General features: G+C 37.9%; 1 protein-coding gene across 1 annotated transcript; it reads right to left on the bottom strand.

The window, feature by feature from the left end:
- Window positions 1–581: 581 nt before the first annotated feature.
- Window positions 582–2,584, bottom strand: ptgfr (prostaglandin F receptor (FP)). Its single transcript, XM_030791863.1, has 2 exons — window positions 1,763–2,584; window positions 582–902 (listed from the first exon to the last, which is right to left on the bottom strand). Exons 1-2 carry the CDS (start codon window positions 2,582–2,584, stop codon window positions 582–584), a joined length of 1,143 nt encoding a protein of 380 aa, XP_030647723.1.
- Window positions 2,585–20,720: the final 18,136 nt, after the last annotated feature.

Raw genomic sequence — 20,720 nt, 5'->3', positions numbered from 1 at the left:
TGTCTGTAATGATAGATAAAGATATATCTATCTTTAGATGCATGGATAAAGTTGTCACAAACTTGTCATCTGTTAACATCTGTCATCTTAATAAGGTGTTCAAGACTATGAGAACAATCTGTATGAATATACCGTACAACCTCTCCCTTGACTCTAAGATGTTCTCTAAGTTTATTTCCTCTGTAATCATCTATCAGTGTCTTGCTTCCTCTAGTCAGACTCTGGGGGTGGGTTTGATGATGGCAGCCAATATAATTTTTTTTTTTTTTTTAAAAAAAAGACCATTTAAAGAACGCTTATTTATATTAATTTGTCACTGCTAATACATCTTATATCTGACTCCAATTATTCCTTAACCAACTACCCTTTATGTGCATGATAGATAAAGATATATCTATCTTTAGATGCATAAATAAAGTTGCCACAAACTTGTCATCTGTTAACATCTGTCATCTTAATAAGATGTTCAAGACTATGAGAACAATCTGTATGAATATACCGTACAACCTCTCCCTTGACTCTAAGATGTTCTCTAAGTTTATTTCCTCTGTAATCACCTATCTGTGTCTTGCTTCCTCTAGTCAGACTCTGGGGATGGGTTTGATGATTGTATCTGGCAGAAACGGGCCATTCATGCAGATACAGTCAGGTCTCCCACTGACAGTAGTACTGGTCTCCACAGAGCCCTTGAGAATGCTGCACTTCCATCGATGGCTAGTTTCAGAATTACAGCCGCAGCACTTTTTCGTCAGCAGGAAGAGTTTCCTCAGCACTGCCTTGCGCAGGAGGATGTAAATCCACGGGTCCAGGATTTGGTTCCACGTTGCCAGGCGTACAGTGAGCAGCATCCTGGCGTATGCTTCCTGACTCTGGTCTCGTGTGCTCAGAATAATAATATTAACCTGAGAAAGGAGTTACATAGCATACTGAAAAATGTTAATGGCATGCTTGAAAGAATCGCATCAAATAAACGACTTTTTACATCATGTCTTATATTAATAGACATATTCATCCAATAAATTGACTACATTAAAGTAGATGAATAGTATTCTTGGTGACCTTTTATTTCAGACAGAAATCTTTTTGTAGCCACAGATAAATGTCCATAGATTGTCCTTGATGAATGGTAAGAACAGTTAAAGTCATATTTAATAAGCTTATCACTCATATCGGTAATCTAACTGCATCATTTCAAAAACAGAAAATCAAATGCAAGTACTGGAACACTGCTCAAAGACAGACATCTAATTACCATGAGAACCTACATTTTTAAATGGTAATTACCCATTGTATCCTCTCTTCAGTTCCATTAGCATCGCAGGCAAGACAAAAAAAATGAGTTTTATATTTGTTCCTCATTTTTAGCTTCAGTTGCTTGATAACAGTGGCATGTACTGGTGCTATGCCAGGCTGTACTCATTGAGGGCAAATGTGGCAGCCAATTAAAAAAAAAAAAAAAAAGACCATTTAAAGAACGCTTATTTATATTAATTTGTCACTGCTAATACATCTTACATCTGACTCCAATTATTCCCTAACCAACTACCCTTTATGTGCATGATAGATAAAGATATATCTATTTTTAGATGCATAAATAAAGTTGAAGACAATTCATTATGGCAATCTTGGCTGACTCTGTCATGATAAAAAAAATACAAAGCTATATATTGCGGCTAAACAAGACAGCCAATCCACTTCTTCATCTTGTCTACTGTAGACATACCACAGATAAGAATTTCCAGATACAGAGAGTAATCCTTACCAGGAAAGGGCCCCAACACACACAAGAAACCAGCATGATTGCCAGGAGCTGGCAGATCATCTCAAAATGGTGGGAGGAGGACTTGCGATGCCGCCAGTGGGAACGGTCTCGTTGACATCTAGTCTGCAGGAGCGTCAATCCAGTTGTGGTATTGCACACAAAGGAGACAAAGAGAGACAGCAACCCCAACCCAGAAAAAATCATGGGCAGAAAAATATCCAGCCAGTCACGGGCTCCCACCATTCTGAAGAAACACCAACTTCTGGAGCTTTGAACCTGATACGGCCGGCATAGGAACACAGGAAGTAGGGCTATCAGCAAAGCTAGGAGCCACGTGAACACCAATAGCTTCTTCATGTGATGGGAGGCCAAGGCTGTAGTGTGGAAGAGTGGTTGGGTCACTCCAATGCATCGTTCTACAGCCATCACACTACCAAGAATTAGGGGACTTAGACCAAAGAATGTCATACAGACACCAAAGAAGCCACAGAGAACCTGCTTTGGGTCAAAAATCTCCCATTCCTTGTGTGACATGTACACATAGAGTGCCAAGGACCCATTGATAAGGTGTCCAAAGAAGTCAGTGACCACAAGACCACTAGCAAAGAACAAGAAGGAAGCCTTGGACTTGAGTCGGAATCGGTGATAGGCTTTGAGAAGGATAAACAGTGCTAGGGAGTTGGAGACAATGCCCACAGTCATTGATATGGCTGATGAGGTGAAGGACAACTCTTCTGTACTGCCAGTGCTGCTGCTGCTGCTAGTGTTGGAGAAACTGTCCGATCCCAAGCATTCCACGTCGCATGACACATTGTAGGACATGATCAAGAGGTCTTAACTGCAGAGCAAAGAACAGCAACTAGACAGTCAAGAAGTAACAATGTCCTGGGCTCGGTGGCTTGATGAACATTCTTAATATTGATGGCTAATTTATATTCCGTTAAAACATCGTACAATCACAAGTTTCTCATGCAACGTCCAAAGCCTTCCCAAATGAGGATTAATGAGAACAAACACGTGACAACTATCATGAGGTGACATGGACTACATGGATTTATTGCTGTGTCAATCTTTTTTAACGATAAACGATAAACGCAATTTTGGATGCAAATTCAAATGACACTCACGTTCTGCTTTTGCGTGACACAACGGTTATGATCTGTTGTCCATTGCTCTGGATTCATTAATACATATGTTCTCTGCACAGATAAAATATTAAAACAACATTTAAAAGATGAGATTTTCCAGTCTTCAAATAACTGTTTTCTTTGGATTTACCAGACACTGACGTCAAGTGTTTCCTCCAAATTTTAAGATTAATAGTTCGTACCTCTTAAGTTTTCGACCCGTGACTCTTTTCTAAGAATATGACGCACACCTTTTTCCCATACTCTTCACACATTGTACACAGCTGGTACAGAAAAAGATCACAGATTTGTAAGTCATATCAGAAAGAGTGCGTCGTTGTAAGGAGAGCGGATAAAGGATACTGAAGAATTCCTGAAAATGTTCACACTCTGAAATTCATTCCAGGACGACTATTCTTCCATTTGGTGGTACAATGATTGAAAGAAGTCTTTAGTTCTTTGTTTAATCTTGAATTTTTTCACCCTTGTGGAATACGAAATAAAATCTCATTAATTTTTTTGGCAACTTCAACAGATTTCATTTGACGAGAGCTTAATGTATGTCCAAAAATATTTAGTCAAACGTCGAACGCATCTTTGGGAAACGTTTCATCAGTCCCACGCTCGTGCAGTTAGCAGGTCATTTCAAACTGTTGTTGTGCCTCTGGAAGGATAGGATGTCCAGTTATTACTCAGCGTTGCGGGTATCTCCAAGTAGGATTGAACATACCGCCTGATGCCTTACACAGTCAACGCTTTTTGGTGAGGAAAAGGGCAGTCGGTACTACTCCAAGACACACATGAGCCTGAAGTGACTGGCTAAGAGCGCACGGTGGTAATATACCACCTGGCCGAACATTACTGGAAGACAAGAACAAGATGTTACGCGACAGTGTATTACTGCATCCGTCTGCGCTTGTGATTCTTTCAGGACGCACTGAATGTAGACATGCTGACCATTTAAGTATTATCATTAAAGTATTTTATACGTTATTGGGTATTACCATTTAAGTTCTGGAATAATAATACAAGCCTGGAGAAATGATTGATTTGACAAGTGATCATGTGACTAGTGAAGAATATGACTTAAAAAGTTTTGAAATATAGTACATAAAAACATTAGTTTACAATTGTCTACCGTGCTTAGGTCACTGGGAAAGAATGTATTTCAAATGATGATAACCACATATTTCGCATAGTGTGATACTAGTCGTTGACTTTTCGAAGATAGAACTCAGTGATGTATGGATATTATGCTCACTACGAACTTAATGTTTTAGTCATAATCTGACCTCCTCTCTCATTCCTGAAATTAAACTGCTGTTTAACGAGTAATAGGTTGAAGTGCACAGAAGAATGTGGAACCATGATAAAAACTTCAAAATATTTAAGGCCTTGTTTTTCCTCACTGGTTACTGATTCTCATCAGTTACTTACTGCTTGGACTGTTTTTTTCCTAACTACAAACTGGATGTAAGTAAATTAACTAAAAATACAAAAATATATAATTTCGTCATATGTGAAAAACTTTTCTGTGGCATTCAGAGAGCAATTCTCATTTGCCCTCTAATCAAACTAAAAAGCAGCAGAGAATAGTCAATAATTGTTTCTGTGATTTAAATAATGTTAATATTTTCTTGGAATTGAATTAGAGTCAGTGGTTTGTTATTCAGAGCTTCCCTCAAAGAGAACATCTGTATCCATTTACATATGTGCACCTTGAGTCCTCCTGCAATACAGAATTCTGGTGCAAACATTTCATCTTTAATATTTATTATCCCGAGCTTTGCTCTTGATTCAGCCACTGGATCTGTTTTCTAGTATGCACAGACTTATGTTTGGCACATTTTCATGTACTACCTCATAAATATTATGACAGACATGAAAGCAAGCATATTTTGGAGAATTTTATGAAGTGAAGAGTTAATGTACAGCGTGTAATAAAAGATGTATTATCACTTTTAATGTTCTATTTTTATTGGAAAAAAAGATTCTGAGTCTCATTTGCATATTTGAATGTTGTAATTTTATTCTGACTCTACTTAATGTATAACAGATTTTATAAACCTTGCTGAAATTCCATGGCAGTGAGTCAAAGATAACAGTAAGCTGGAAAAAAAAGTTATTAATAAAATGTGACTCTTTGCAGAGACAGTGGCATTCTCAGCTGTTGTAAACCCAGTTTCTCAGACTGAATATTAGAGTGGCCTTCACAGCAGCCTTTGTTAGATCGAGAGCCATATGGAATCATTGTTTACTGTTACAAAGTGTCACTACATCTCTGAATTGTGGCACTTTTGATGTTGACACATTTTGGGGTAAAACAGAATGGCACAGAAGACATAGACGATCGGTGAAAAGCTATAAAGTGTTGGAAAAATATTGTCAGGGGAAATTTATGAATGTTTTTCCAACTAAGAACTGTGTAACTTGGGCTTAGTATTCTTAGGACAGGTTTTATGCCAAAATGTAATTACTCATGTATTATGGTATAAATAGCTTTAGAGGCAAATTTGCAGTAATAAAAAAAAAGACAAAACACCTGTTGACTTGCTTTTTCCTATTGAATTCTAATGATTTTCAATTCAGGAAGCTATTGAATGGTTTGCCATCATTATTACACATGGAACAGACTGCGCACACATTTAAACAGAAATAGTAATAAACAGACATTACAAACTGGAAACTAAAATGTTTACAGATGTTATTTAACTTATATACATTCCACAATCTTCACTGACACAAATTATTATACCAACAGTCTTTGATTCACAGAACAAGACAGAATAACAATGTATCTCAACTATGGTTTTTTTTGTCCATATTACATGAAGAGACTTGATTCAGAGCTTTAGAAAAAGTGAAGAGGTTGCCCTGTGGGTGTTCACCTACATCACATCTCATAATTCAAGTGGTTTTTTGTCATTAGGAAGCTCTTACTCATCTTTCCAGTCAAAGCAAAGTCAAGTTCATTCATGCGGTGAGTCAGCACTTCACTCACAGTTCAAAATAATCTTACCTTTTCTCTTTTAAATTTGATTCCAGCATTTCAACATGAAGAGTTTTCTTCAAGGTCTGAACCAAGTGTCAAATCTATTTTATGAGGAATTCATAATTTTAAAAAAGATTTAAAAATGGACTAACTTCACTTTAGCTCAGTTTAAATCTATTTAAGTCAAAATAAACAGAAATGTATGTCTTGTGTCCGTGATCTAAGTTTGAATTACAGAAACAAATTACAGCATGTCAAATGTTCCAACACAATATAGGCCTGTTGAAGACCAACTCCTCAGTTTGAGGGTCTTTTTTTTATTATTAAATCTATGCTATTTATTAAATGTTTAAAGGAGGCTCCGAACTATTAAAGCACAAAGGCTTGTTAAACTCACATTACATACTCTTACTACTAAGATAGACCCCAAATGTGACCCTTATATGATATATTATTATCTTCTGTCGTCTTAAAATTGTTTATAATGGACAACTGGTTGCAGATCTCTTACGTATAAGTTTAAATATGGTAATAAAAATGTAATCTGGTCATAGGTAACAGTAACATTATTCTGCCACCCCACCTAAATGTCTGCACTGTGTCACACAATACAGTGTATCTATGGTAACAGCATGAACATGAACAAGCCATTATGTCCTTTACACATAAACAGACCGATTGTGTTGGTAACAGGTCTGCTAACATGGTGTTCAACAACGCTCACTGCTCCGCTAATTTTGTCAATATTATGAAAGCTTAAAAACGTGTTGCATCAACTAAATAGCAAGTGGAGAGCAAGTCAATGATTGACCACAACCTGGGTGAGAGTGAAGTGAGAAATCTTCTCAAAAAATGGTTCGGAATATGGAGATAAACTACAGTTCTACATGTGCTGAAAGAAATTACTCATGCTGTTCTTTCCCCAACCATAAGGTAAAAGCCCCTGAGCTGTGAAGAGATTAGAAACGGATCACACCTGGGTCTAGGGAAAGCTTCAAAAAGTTAAAGACCAGGTGAGTCCTGTAAGTCCTGACTTGAACCTTTACTGACAGCTTGTTTGACATTCTCTCCATTCTCAGCACCATTTTCCCTTTTCACCCCGGAATAGGTTTGTTGTCGTAACTCTACGTTAAGTACCAGCTCTGGTTCCTATCAAGTGTTCTCCCTCATTCAGAGTATCAGGATACAGTTCTCTCTCCGTGACATGTTCACATCCTGTCTTTGACTCAAGATTCCATAAATTTGACGTTGGACAATGTTTACTTTAAGAGCACTATAAAATGAGATTGACACAATTGAATCTCATTTAGTGAAATTTATTTGAACAGTATCAATAGTTGCTCCTAATATACCACTGGTGTTGTAGTGTAATTGTAGATTTATACTAGATTGTTTTCTCATTAAAAGATGGTCTAATTGTTATAGAATTGTGAAGTACATTTACATTATACATGTAGAATCAGTTTATTTTTTGTCAGAAGAATGACCTTCTGTTCCAATCAAAATCATTCAGACTTTTGATAAAGATGCCGTCAAAACATATGGAATAGATAAGGCAAGCATTAAGCTATTAGATGTAAGAATATTTTTCTTTAATAATGTATAAGTGGATTTAAGCAAATGTTTTCTAAAATTATGCATTAACTGTTTTTATAGAGTAATGAACGCAATGTAGGTGATTTTAAAATCAAAGATTCCTCAGATCCATCAGTAACAGCTTACGGACCGAAGTGTAATTTTTTGCGCCTCAGTTCACAAGCGCTTTTGATGTACGCTTGAAATCTTTGTCTCACTGAAAGAACCATTTAAGGCCAGGTTTCATTTATCCTGGCATGAGAAACCAGTTTTTCCCCCCAAATATCCTCCATAGTCTTTTCTGGATTTTTTTTTGACTCCACTCACCTTCACAAGAGTTGTGGGAACACGCACCCACCTCTGTTTACCACCAATTCATCACTGTTCCTGTCATTTGAAATTCGTTAATTATTGAGCTATTTTTGAAAAATGTAATCCTCTGAGAATTTCTCCCTTTGCTCATGGTAATGGATCACAATGGATTTTACATGTTTTACTTATTTACTTTTTTCCCACGGTGATATAGAAAACCATGGTAGGCCACAATACAGTTGCATAGGATGGACGTGTTTAGTTAATGTTTAAGACTGTAATGTCAAAAAGCAGTATTCTGCTGCAAATTTTATTCTTGTTGTACATACCCAAAAGAACTTTTAAGATTTCAATAATTCTATTAGAGTGTTCTGTTTTGTGGAAAATATGATTTGTTAAAACCAGCTTCATCGGTATGAAGGAATATCAGTTTCTCATTAGTACCTACCATTCACTTACATGTACTTGTCATTTTCTAATCTCCCATCTGCTCTCATTAATCACTGAAACTATTCTGGAGTGCACTCTTGAACAGTAATACTTTTTTTTTTTTTAAATAAAATTTAAATTTAGAGCACTTGGTTCAGATCGACAACCGTTTGGTCAAGCTTGAATGAAAGAGGACAATTTCAGTCAACCCAATAAGACTGAGACATGATGTTTTATAATAAATGGCAAATGATAGAGGCAAATTTTTTGCCACTGACAGAAAATGAAATCAAGTACACCTCACGGAAAATGACTCGCAATAACACCTTATGAAATGTCTATCTTCAAAGACAGGTGGAGAGAGTCTGAGGGGAGAATGGTGTCTTTTTTAAGCAAGGAGGCAATGGCTCAGCATCCCAGTACTCTGCACTTTTAATAACTCTTCAGAATGAAGTAGTTCAGGACAGATAGTTTTCTATCCCTAGCTAGTAATGATTTTGCAGCAGGTACACACCAACATCTAGAGGACCTCCAAAGATTGGGAATTCATACATGCTGTCCCGCGGCACTAAATGGACACACCATAATGTGTTTGTACCTTCTGTCAGTGGCGGATTGAGCCAGAAATGATCCATAATGTGAGTGCATGTAATGCTTGCTCTTTTCTACACATCACACTTTCACTGACAATCTCAGACCAAATTTTGAGGGTTCCATTACTCACTTCCAGTCAAAGCTGTACTTTATTTTCTCCCTTCTTACCTCGTCTGACCATCCATCCGTCCATCCCCTCATTCATCCATGTCTCTTTCCATCTCAGCTATTAACTGTCCTGTGTCCTGAACTCTCACACGCTAAGGGTAGCACTATGTGACAGACTGGGGTTTGGCTCAAAGCTTTCCTGACTCCAGTGGAGGACTGGAAAGGAAGAAAAAACAAAAACGATCCACTCACGTGTCTTGATTGTGTCCGAAACCAGAGTGCCATTTTCTCTCACTCCATATTTTAACTGCAGAATATAGACCTGCAAGTATACAACAAAGACACTGACATAGTCATATCATAAAACATGCATTTTAAAGCATTGGTAAAGATTTTGTTGCACGTTAAACATCTGGGAACACTCTGACTTGTGACTGACATTAACAGAAATAAGTACATCTTACAGAAAACTATAATTGGGGTCATGTTAGACAAAACAAGGCAAGGAACATTTGAACAGAGCACTTATACAAACTTGGGTTATTTTTATTCCTGGATAAATTAGGAAAAAAAGTGTAATGCCCAAAATGCCTAAGCATGACTTTAAATGATGTATGTATAGTCGCTGTTTTTTTGGGGGTTTTTTTCTCTTTGGCAAATGTACTTGTGTTTGTTGGATCCGACAGAATTAACAGACTTCATTGTTGAAATGAACAATAAAAAATTGACCAGTGATAAGTGATAAGGTTTGATATTTGTCTGCTATTTCATCAGAATACTTGAGTGAATGTTAAAACTTAGTCCAGAGTGTATTAACGAGCCAGGGGTTGAACATGCATTCAAACAGGACAAAATTAGAATGACCACAAGATGGCAATATCAATCTATGCAACATAACTGCGATATAGTACAGTAGTTACACAAGTAATATCCATACAATAAAGCAATACCTTTTCAAGCGGTGGATGGGCTAACCCCCGGCTGCCCCCAAAAATGTACGTTATAACTTCTTATCAGAACTCATGCACAAATTTTATACATAGACTCTTAAAAAGAAGCATATGATTGAGTCTGTATGGAAATGGAATGGAAAAATATCAATGTATCAATCACGCGTAAAACGGCACATAGACTAGACTTAATTAGGAGAATTTTATGCTTCTGATGTATGTGACAAGTTCGGTTTTCCTTTACTTTTGCTTTGCACTAGCCATAAACATATACAGATGCATTTTGATCATTTCAGGTGATAATAGATAATGAGGACTCGACTCTCTCATCATCTTTAAATGTTATTTTAAGGTTTGATATTCTGGATTTGTGTGCGTTGCTCATGCATACCTCGTTGTTCCCATGAAATGAACCACTTTGATTTCAGCATTAACGGAAATAGATTACAGAAGTTCCATTAGGGGGCAGTGAAGCTCTTTAGTTTCTGTTCACCAGGCTTCCTCAACATGGAGTCTAAATGAGGGAATTTCATACATTCTATTTTTACGCCGCTGAATTATTCAGCGTCCAACCATATATGATTGGTGACATTTTCATGCCTCAGGCGATGTGACAGTGTGGTTGCATCACTTGATACCTTTGGGTTTGAAATGCCTCTTCAGGACAGGTTTTCACGGTGAAAAAATTTAGGCTTGGGGCCAAAGTATGGCTGAAACATACAGTAGATAGTGTCTACTGTACTAACACCTATATGAGCACTGATCTCTGTCTATCTGTCTCTCTCTCTCTGTCTCTCTCTCTCCCTTTCTCTTTCTCTGTCTCTCTCTCTCTCTTTCTCTCTCCCTCTCTCCCACACACACACATGCTCTCACATACCCTGTCTATTCAAATGTGGCAAATTATTACAGCATTAAATCTAATTTTCTACTGCCTGAAAATATTTGTTGACCACCACTTTCACAAGATACTATTCTTCTGTGTTGGTGACATTGTATTTCATCATTTATCCCAAATTTCAAATGAGATTTATGGCAAACTAGGACATGAATATCAATAGAGTGAGGTAATACTCCGGGGAAGAAAGAAAAAACAGTTTCTAATTGAATCTGTGTGCTGTCAAAGCTACCCTGGCTTTCATGCATTTTAAGTGCAAAGTGTAGCTAAATTTTACAACAGTGATTTTATTGGATATTAGAGAAATGGTCCTAAGCACAGAGTCTAGCTGCTACTGAGCTCCTGCAAAGGAGCTTGGTGATCTCCTAACTTGTGAAGTGTTGTTGCCATGGTAACATCACAGTTCATCAAGGCTCTGAACAGTGAAAGGAGTCAGAGTCTCCATTGATGTCTTGCACAATGCCACAGCACACACACACACACACACACACACACACACACACACTCACTCACACACACGCACGCACACACACACTCACACACACACACACACACACACACACACACACACACACACACACACACACACACACACACACACAGATGTATACACACAAGCCTAACCTGGTTAAATCATTGTTTATTTTGGATTCTCCCCTAATGATTAAATACTTGTAAAGAACATCATGTGTTTTAGTCTTCTAAGTTGTTATTAACCATAATATAGACTGGAAATTTGCTGCCATTACACCCCTGCCTCTGTGTTTAGTTGATAAGGAATATGGGTTGTGAGGTTACAAAGACAGCAGTGATGTGTGGAAAAACTGGATCAATAAGGGCTATGCCAAGGCATACCTTCGAGAATTGATGAAAGAGGAATCACAGTAACAATGCAGTGGAATAATTACTAAATGCCCTGGGGATCACTGCTGACCGTCAACGAGGTGAAAAGAGGGTAGACTATAGAAGCAACCAAATGTATGCAAAACGCTACTCATGCTATGTTCCAATTGACCAGTTTTATGGAGTAGTCTGCTACTAAATCTGAAGCGGTCCTTCTTTGCAGTATTTCATTGTTTTTATTGTGACCGTATTAAAACAGCACTCATTGTCGCCGCCTCGATGTCTACTTTCATTCCCGCGAAGAAAATCGAAGAAAATCCAACATAGCTTGCGTCCTGCCACGAACCCTCCGAAGACAGTCGGACCGTTGTGAGGGTCAGGAGAAAAAAGAAAGGAAAATATGAAGATGGATTAATTACCACGGCCACTTTCCACTGACCGTCCAGGGGATTCTCCACAGGGCCGAAGACACACCTAGTCTCCTGCTGCCCTCCCCATCTGCTGCTTACAGTACGCGCTGTGCGCGTGCCCTTCTGATCAGTGAATATTCTTTGCATCTAACGTTTCATTTTAGAGGGGACAAAACCCTCATAGATAACTATTACTTTTCCTTTGGAGGATTCCTCGTCCATGCTCATGCGTTTTTCTGAAATGTTACTGTTACCTCCACTCAGACCACTCATTACTAAAACCTCGCTAAATTATTACTTGTCAAATTTAACTCCTCAAGCGATACTCAAAGTAGTTAATCTCGCGTCGTGCCGCTGCCATACTTAATTTAACTGTAAACGTAACCCCTGAACTGTATCCTTGCACTGTACTGATTTGCCTTCGGATCGTCACGAACAACAGTTGTGATTTTCTGATGGGTAGGTTTATACAAACATTGACGGAGAGAGCGGTGAATGGCGGCCTTCACAAATGGTGCAACAAATGGCAACTTTGTAGTCATCTTCGAAGAGAGGATATGGAGGTTTTACAAGGCCAGTGACTATGGCAAGATACTTGCATTTATAAAAGTACTTACTGACAGGTAAAATGTTGCGAGGTCATGTCTCTTAGACTTCTTTTTCACGTAGGAATTACGATCTCGATTGCTCTTTGCAGGCTGGTTTGCATTTCAGAGAAGGTGAGATTGCAGAATACAGACTGTAGAGTTATAAATCCTGGAGTTACTGTCTGATGTACAATGTTGAACAGATGACAGCGTTCTGGTTCTTATATTATAGTCTGTATGATGAATCATTGCGACTATTGAAGAGGAACATAGGGCAGAAGCGACAGAATTTGCCTATAAAAACGTGTTTGCAATACTTCAGTGTTTTCATCATGATTGTATTATTTCCGCCCTCATTGTCGGCGCATCGGCATCTGCTTTCATTTTAGCGAAACCTTACTGTGAAAACTAACAACAGCGATAGGCATGAATATCATATACTTATATCACCATATGCTTAAGCAGATCCTGAGAATAATGAACAAGCCATACCATATGTTTAAAAGTTGTCTATTGTTAAGATATGGGGTCCAGAATACATATATGATGTTCCTTTCAAGATATGTCTCAGGATTCACCTTATATTAAATTATGCATACTTCTGATGGGATTTGACACAAATATTATGCTATCAATGTATATAAAAAAAAGAGAAAACAGTAATTAGACTGACTGCTTTGTAGTGAATCGTAATCTAAAAAGAATGAATGCAAAACACATTTCCTAAAATGACTTTATTTAAATACATCTCTTTTGTGCATTCTCCTTGGAATTCCATCAGTATCTAGCCCACTGTCAGTACATGTCAACTGAATAATGATTATGTAAAACCAGAATGAGAACATTTGCACACATGAATGATCTAACTGAAAGGGAACCTTTACACTCGTATTCACCCCTGTGATAAAAAAAGACTGAATGCATTCTCTACATTGTGTTAACTAAAATTAACTTGGGTGGCTAAAGGTCAAATTCTGCTTCTTTACTGAGGATTATCTTCACTTTTTTGTAGAATATGAAAATTCTCAAGTTTCTCTCTCTCTTTACATCTTTTTTTTTGGTTAGAAATATTGGATTTTACTGACAATTCCCATTCATTTTTGATAACCAAAAGTGTTAAATACCGTAAGTCTATCTTCTGCCATATGCAAGACTGGTTCCAAAATTTCATGTGGTTTGTTTCTGCACATACATTAATATAAAATATATTGGCTTCATGTAGTCAAGCAAAACAATACTGATTGGACCTTTAAGCTATAAGTCATCTTTTATAGAGCTGTACTTGTGGCATTATATCCCATTTCACTTGGTTGCTGTTCAAATATTGGGTCTGTGTTACCGGGTCCCCCCTCTGGAATTGAAGAGTGTTTCTTTTCACACCAACATGTTCACCTCCATTGCCTCTGTTCCATGGAGGTTTGCAGAAATTGTCAGCAGCTACAAATGAAAACAGGGGTCATGCCAGTATGCCAACAAAGACATCTTTAAAAATGTGTGAGCTCAGAGTCCTCTTGAAAAATGAGACTCGAATCTGTAAAGTGCCGGCCAATATTTTTGTGTTTTGTGTTAAAAAAAACAACAAAAAAACAACGCTGCAAGGCACTTTGTCTGCTCCTTTGGTTCGGCCTATCAGTTCTCATTATGTCTGTTGAATATCACAATCCAAGCTGACGGAGACACTTCCATTTCTCTCTGAGGGTTTATTTGCTAGTGATCCAGGCAAGGTGAAAGAAATTCAGATTGCTTATGGAACTTTCCTAAAGTGCTAATGGATTTCATATATATTCTGTTTCCCACTCAAAAGAGTCCCTATAGTTTCTCCCTCAGCATACTCTCCTATTTATGAATAATTTAAATCTTTTTCCAATGGGCTACCTTAGGTGTATGGAACATGAAAGCAATGCTGAATTAAATTTGCTTTCTGGGATCTATCAGCTCTGCCATGACACAGAAATGTGTCTGGTGAAGGAGTCTTGACCTAGATCCTGAAGTGGAACAGCGTAACAAAAAAAAAAGATTCATATGTTTAGAAAGTCCAGAATTAGAATTGCAAGTATGTTATTCTCATACAATGCATGTGGAAGGTCCTTAGGCTAACTATGAAGGAAATAATAGTGAAATCACATTTATCGCACTTCACTGCCGCACGAACTGAATAACACTGACACATGTCTTGAGGCTCATTACGTTGAGTCTTCCTCCAAGGCAGATTATAGTCAAGGTCCCTGAATATAATGTGTGCAGAGCCTTTAGAGAGGAGAGAACTCGCAAAGCACTTGGTCTGTATGTTGTTTCTTCCCTTGTACTTACACAGTACACCTACCCCCACCTATTCATTGACATTTTCAACCTCTCATTGTCCCTACTGGCTAGGCTATTATGGTTCTTACTGTCCAGAAAGCAAAAAACAAAAAACCTGTAATATTCTTGAGTGATTACCACCCACTGTCTTTAACAGCTGTGATTTTGCATAGGCTCGTATTCCTCAGACTATTCCAGATTTCTTAAATATGCCCCAGTTTTCATTCCAAACAAAAACTTTAAGGATATTGCCTTTTTTGGTCTTACATGCTACTGTTGAGTACCGAGACATGTAAGACCCCTATGTTTGGGTGATACATATTAGCCACATCCTTGCCTTTAGCATAACTGGGCCTTTTAGTCCAAGATCTGGGCTTATCCAACTCCATCTGTCATGGAATATTAAATTTCCCAATTAACAAAGAAAGATGGTAAAAATAAGAAACATGTTGCCATAGTCATAAACTTTATCCCCTGTAGAAAGCAACGATACTTAGTTGCACAGATTTACAATGACATCATAATAAATCAACTAATCTGTAAGATGATGTTAGCAGATTTGACAGTGTAGTGTTGTAGCATTAATCTTGCCCTGGACATCATTGAGACCAAAAAACTTATATTTCAGGCAGTGAGAGTCATCCCTAATTGCAATGATGTGGCAACAGTTGAAACTATCAACTGTTTTAGACTCCTTCAGTTTTATATTTGTAGTGACTATCTTGGACAGACAGCTCGAGAGTCATTTTTGACAAAAGCAAAACGTACCCTCCATCTTCTGTATTTCTAGAGGAAAATTGAGAACTTTTACTTCAACACCGTAGGAAGTATCTGTTAGAGAAATTACAAAATAACACACGGACCCTCCAAAGTCAAAGTAAGTTGTTTTATTCTTGCGGCAAGGAGACAAGTCACACAGCAATACAACCAAGTACTGCAGTGGAGAGTTGTGTTGCTTCCCCTTAGTCAGGTGCAGTATTTATTTCCTCAAAAGTGGTTATGACGGTTTTTATGCGGAGCATGTTTAATACGTACAACACGGTTATCTTCCTGTGACAACAGTTTCACAACCTGTTTTCAATGTCTTCTAATAGCTTGCGGTTAGTTGACTCTTCATAAGCCCCAGGGCACATTCTCCTTTTAACTTCTCATACAACAACGTTTAAATGCCCTCAGTTGAACCTCTACTTCAAGACACTGGTACTGGTCTACCAGGCAACAAGAGGCTCCGCCCCATCATACCTTCAGTCCCTAATAACTCCGTATACCACCACTAGAACCCTCTGCTCTACGACCTCCGGTCAGCTGATGGTCCCCTCACTTCGGGAACCCGGCAGCTGCTCCTCCGGACCACGCCTCTTCTCCGCCATTGCCCCTCGGTGGTGGAACGACCTCCCTCATACAGTTAGGACTGCGGAATCCCTCACCATCTTCCGCAAGAAACTGAAAACCCACCTCTTCAGAACCCACCTATCCCCCTAAGCCTAACGCCCCTTCCTTAAAAAAACAAACAAACAAAAAAAAAAAACCTTGTCTTGTATCTATGTTTGTCTAAGAATTCCAGGGCGCATACGAAGGAGTAAATTGACGCTCAGTCTTTTTAGCGATGTATGCTTATGAGGTATTAGGAATCCGACTGATGCACTGATTGTAAGCTGCTTTGGCTAAAAGCGCCTGCTAAATGCTAAATTGTAAATTGTAAATTGTAAATTGCATATAGTAAGAACATGATCACTACTTATTTCATACAAAGGAATAACATATTTTTCTAACAGTATCCCAGCTGGTCACATCATATTACAGTGTAGCTACACTAGCACCTGGAACAGAAAGGACCATGCTATATTACAGGATCTCAACCAGGTCAGATACAGAATATTCTCCCCTATGCACTGTGACAGACAGTACTTCATCATCAAAGCATGGACTACTAGGTTCTAGGACAGTTTCCACCTCTAAGCTATAGCCTACATGCTAAGAACACTTACATGGTGGACTGTCTCTGTGCCTATAATTACTATATAACAATATCCCATTATACAACTAATATCCACACCACCACCGACACTGATTGTTCTTGCATGTTTTATTGTATAGTGAATATTGTAATGTACTGCATTATCAACTGTGTATTGCCTGTTTGTTTTACATCATGTATAAAAATTTTAAATGGCAAATAAAATTCCTCAATCTTGAATTACTCTGATTTAACTGGCTGTTTAATTCAGTGATTTATATTATAATAGACTGTTAAAACAGACTCATTTGCACAGCAGTTGACCCATCATGTCAGCAACATTGCTGGAATAACCCTTTTTCAGTATGTGGCTATGAAACACCCTGCTGGATTTTCATGCTGGTCCTTTTGGACAAATCAGTGCTGTGAAACAGCAGGCTGTTAAGTTTTACTGTAACATTCCTGAAGACATCCTTCATGCCACCTGTGGTATCCATCATAAGATACCATTTTTTGCCTTTACATGAATGCTGTGATAAAATGTAAGGGGGCTTCCAGTCTGACAACATGCTGCATGTGGTCTAGTTTCTAAAGTATGAGGGTTAGTCAGACTAAACCTTGGTTTAAAAATGCCCAGGTTTTGACCACTGAAGTGTGGTGGGACACTGTTCTCTTCTGATAGGTGGGCTTCAAATGAGATGTAAAATTAAATTCCTGCCTGCAGTCTGAAGGTCAACTGCTCAGAATAAGTCTTATTGTAGAGCACTTTCTGTTTCAGCAGGAAATACCCCCTCAGGACTACTCTGAATGGTTGCAATAGATTCACAAAAATGGAAGCAAATATCCCATTTTCACACATGTGGAAATTATAAGTTGAATGAAGTTTAATTGTTGGAACTGTAGTCCTCTGACAAACCTTTAATGCTTCCAGCCCAGCTTACACATTCACACTTTTTCTTGTTATGTTGAATAGAAAGCTCTGGGAACACCTTTCTTTGTCCTCCTTTAGAAGCTTACGGTCCGGATATTAAAGTGAAAGTGCCAGTCAAATTAGAAGGCCAGTTCTTTTTCTGACTTTGAAAATAACCCATAGTTCAAATTTTTTTTTACACACATTTCTAGGGATCTGCATATGACATGTGACATGACAATGTCATGAGATAACTTTAATTAAATAACTAGATAATAATCCAGTACAACAGCAGTATTTTTTTTTTTTTTTTTACTTTTTAATGATTGAACATTAATACTCTTTAGTATCATAGTCACAAATATATTTCCACTGATGGTGGCATCAGATCTTGTGAAAAATGTTTGCTGTGTGCCAGTACTTGCCTACAGTATGCTTGGCATGTACTGTAACCTGCTCTGTTGATGCTGTCGGTAAGCCTGTGGAGTATGACGCACATAAGGAGCTTTCTGCTCTCTGTTTGGGAAGGTTGACAATAACCGCACACTAGTTTAATAATTCCTCAGTATGATGTGTGATAACATGATTTTTTTTCCTCAGAATTTTTCACAGCCTCTGTCCTGTATGGCCTTGAGAAATTCTGTGAAGACAATTATCAGTGTGCTGTGGATAATCAGAAAGCCTTTAGGTCAAACGATGATGTTCCTTAGACTAGTAATACTCTTATACGTCAGATATACCTATTTAAAATGTCAGTACTGTGACTACAAATTACATGTATGCAAGTAAACATTTATAAGATGTTTTGACTTAACCAAAATCAAGGCTAGATTTTTAAAATTCTAGTCTAGAATATAATACACTCCTTTTTGTCTATGGAAGACCTTGACATAAAATCCTGAAAATGTAATAACTTCTGACTTTTGGCTTGGCTGCTGACAAGATCTTTGTGCAATAAAACTGACATTTGGGATGAGAATATTACAGGGTATTTTACTGGCCAGAGGGCAGACCTTTTAAAAGCACATACCATAAGTTGAATTCATTTAATCTGAAACCCTTTTTAGAGTCAACATGCAATGCTTAAGAGAAGGTTATCTCTAATGACCCTATTTGTCACTGTTCAGAATATCTTAAAGGTCACTCCTGGATCTTGAGATTAATTGAAGATATAAATCATGCATATAAAAGCAAATAGAATTTGTCTTCCCCTCAGCAAATACTGGAGAAGTTTTCAAAGAAATTGCATTTGATGCTCAAAACATAAAACCAGTAAACAGTCAAAATGGAATCAAAAATAGCAGACACTGAACCTCCATTCTTGTTACTGTATAATTTACAACATTATGTTATTTAATTATTGTTTTACCAAGTGGTTAAAATGTTTAACAAATAAAGTCTTGCACAAAGAAAATATTCTTTTGGCTGGTGACTTACACTGTCACTTGATACTGTCATTTGATGTTATGAACAGTTCTGAATGCTGCTTGAGCATAACATACTGAATCAATTGATTATAACATTGTTATAGATATATCACAACACTTTTAGACATTTTATCTGGCTCATTAGTACTTCTGCTAGGATGGGACTAACCAACATCAGAACAGACATTAATGGTCTTCACTGTAGAAACTGCAGTTTGATTGAAATAAAAAACTTAGCATTTTGTAAATGCAAAATATTCATTTTAGATTCTGTTTCCTGAAGCAGAGAATGCAAACTGTACAAGATGAAATATCAACCCAAGTTTAATTGATTGTAATCAATTAAATAACTGAATAAATTAAATGACAGTGTTGTCACAGTAATTAAATTGTGGAGACCAACTATCCCCCTCCAGTTTAGATACAGGGATGGACTTTGGCTCCCATTACAGCTAATGAGCAACAGACAATTATTACCAAGCATGCTTGCAAGCTTCTATCCAATTTAGAGAGAGTCACACAGCAAGGGCAGTATGAAAATGCTTTTATCAGGGCAGTTTTACTAATGGAGTCAACAAGTCGGCTGCAAATACATTCTTTATTACTGAGACTCATAATTGGGTTTATGATGTAGGCTAAGCATTGGTCTTCTACCAGCAAGTGAGACTCTCCAGAGGTATATTTGACCTCTGAGATCTACAGTGTTTTAAAACTGATAATGCTGCATCTAAAAATGGATTTAATGTGTGTACCACATTTTATAACAAAAACAAACAGATATCGTAATTTACTTAAATGGCCTTCAGAGGAGCTCATAAAATGTTGAATCAGATTCTACATATATTAAAAGAATACTTCAGACACACACTAAAACACAAGCACACGCACATATGCCCGCACGCACGCACGCACACACACACTCACGCACGCACGCACGCACGCACACACACACGCACACACACACACACACTCACACACACACACACCAACGATATGTTTCATTTCCCCCTGTCCAAAATGGAAACGCTGTATATGTTGGCTCTATTGTGGTAACTTTATACCATGAACTTAAGCAATTTTTTATGTAACTAGTATGCTACATAGTAACGAGCTCATGAGATGGACGAGACTCAAAGACCAATTTGATGTTCACAACGGGGGATTTTGAAAAACAGTATAAGCTCTTCACAACACTATTTAAATGTTGGGTTTTGCTGTATCAAGGATACCTAACAGCTTACCGCCCAAGCTGGAACTACAGGGAACAGGTTGCCTGGGAAACGGCCGCATGGCAACAGGATCAGAGCCTGGGGGTTGTCTGCTGCTAAGTCTGAACCCGTTTTACATTTCCTCACTAGATGGTGTGCAAGCCACTGGAGAGTCGACTTCATCGTTCAGTAAGGCTCTGACCAAAACAAACCTGGAAAACTACACGGAACGCCATTTCTCGAGGTTTGCAAGGAGGGAAGAGTGGGAATAACATTTTCTGCAAGACAGTTTTTTTTTTTACTAACGAAGAGGAAACACTTAATACAGCGGTG

The sequence above is a fragment of the Chanos chanos genome, chromosome 14 (assembly GCF_902362185.1).
Source record: "Chanos chanos chromosome 14, fChaCha1.1, whole genome shotgun sequence".
In the NCBI taxonomy this organism is placed as follows: Eukaryota; Metazoa; Chordata; class Actinopteri; order Gonorynchiformes; family Chanidae; genus Chanos; species Chanos chanos.
The sequence above is the reverse complement of the archived record's forward strand: the minus strand, read 5'-3'. Positions and strand labels throughout refer to the sequence as shown.

What these genes read in the sequence shown, in the direction of transcription:
- ptgfr (XM_030791863.1), bottom strand. Translation starts at nt 2,584, where the DNA reads ATGTCCTACAATGTGTCATGCGACGTGGAATGCTTGGGATCGGACAGT. An exon ending in TGTGTTGGGGCCCTTTCCTG is followed by an intron (nt 903 to 1,762) that starts GTAAGGATTACT and finishes CTCCTTTCTCAG; the next exon opens with GTTAATATTATTATTCTGAG.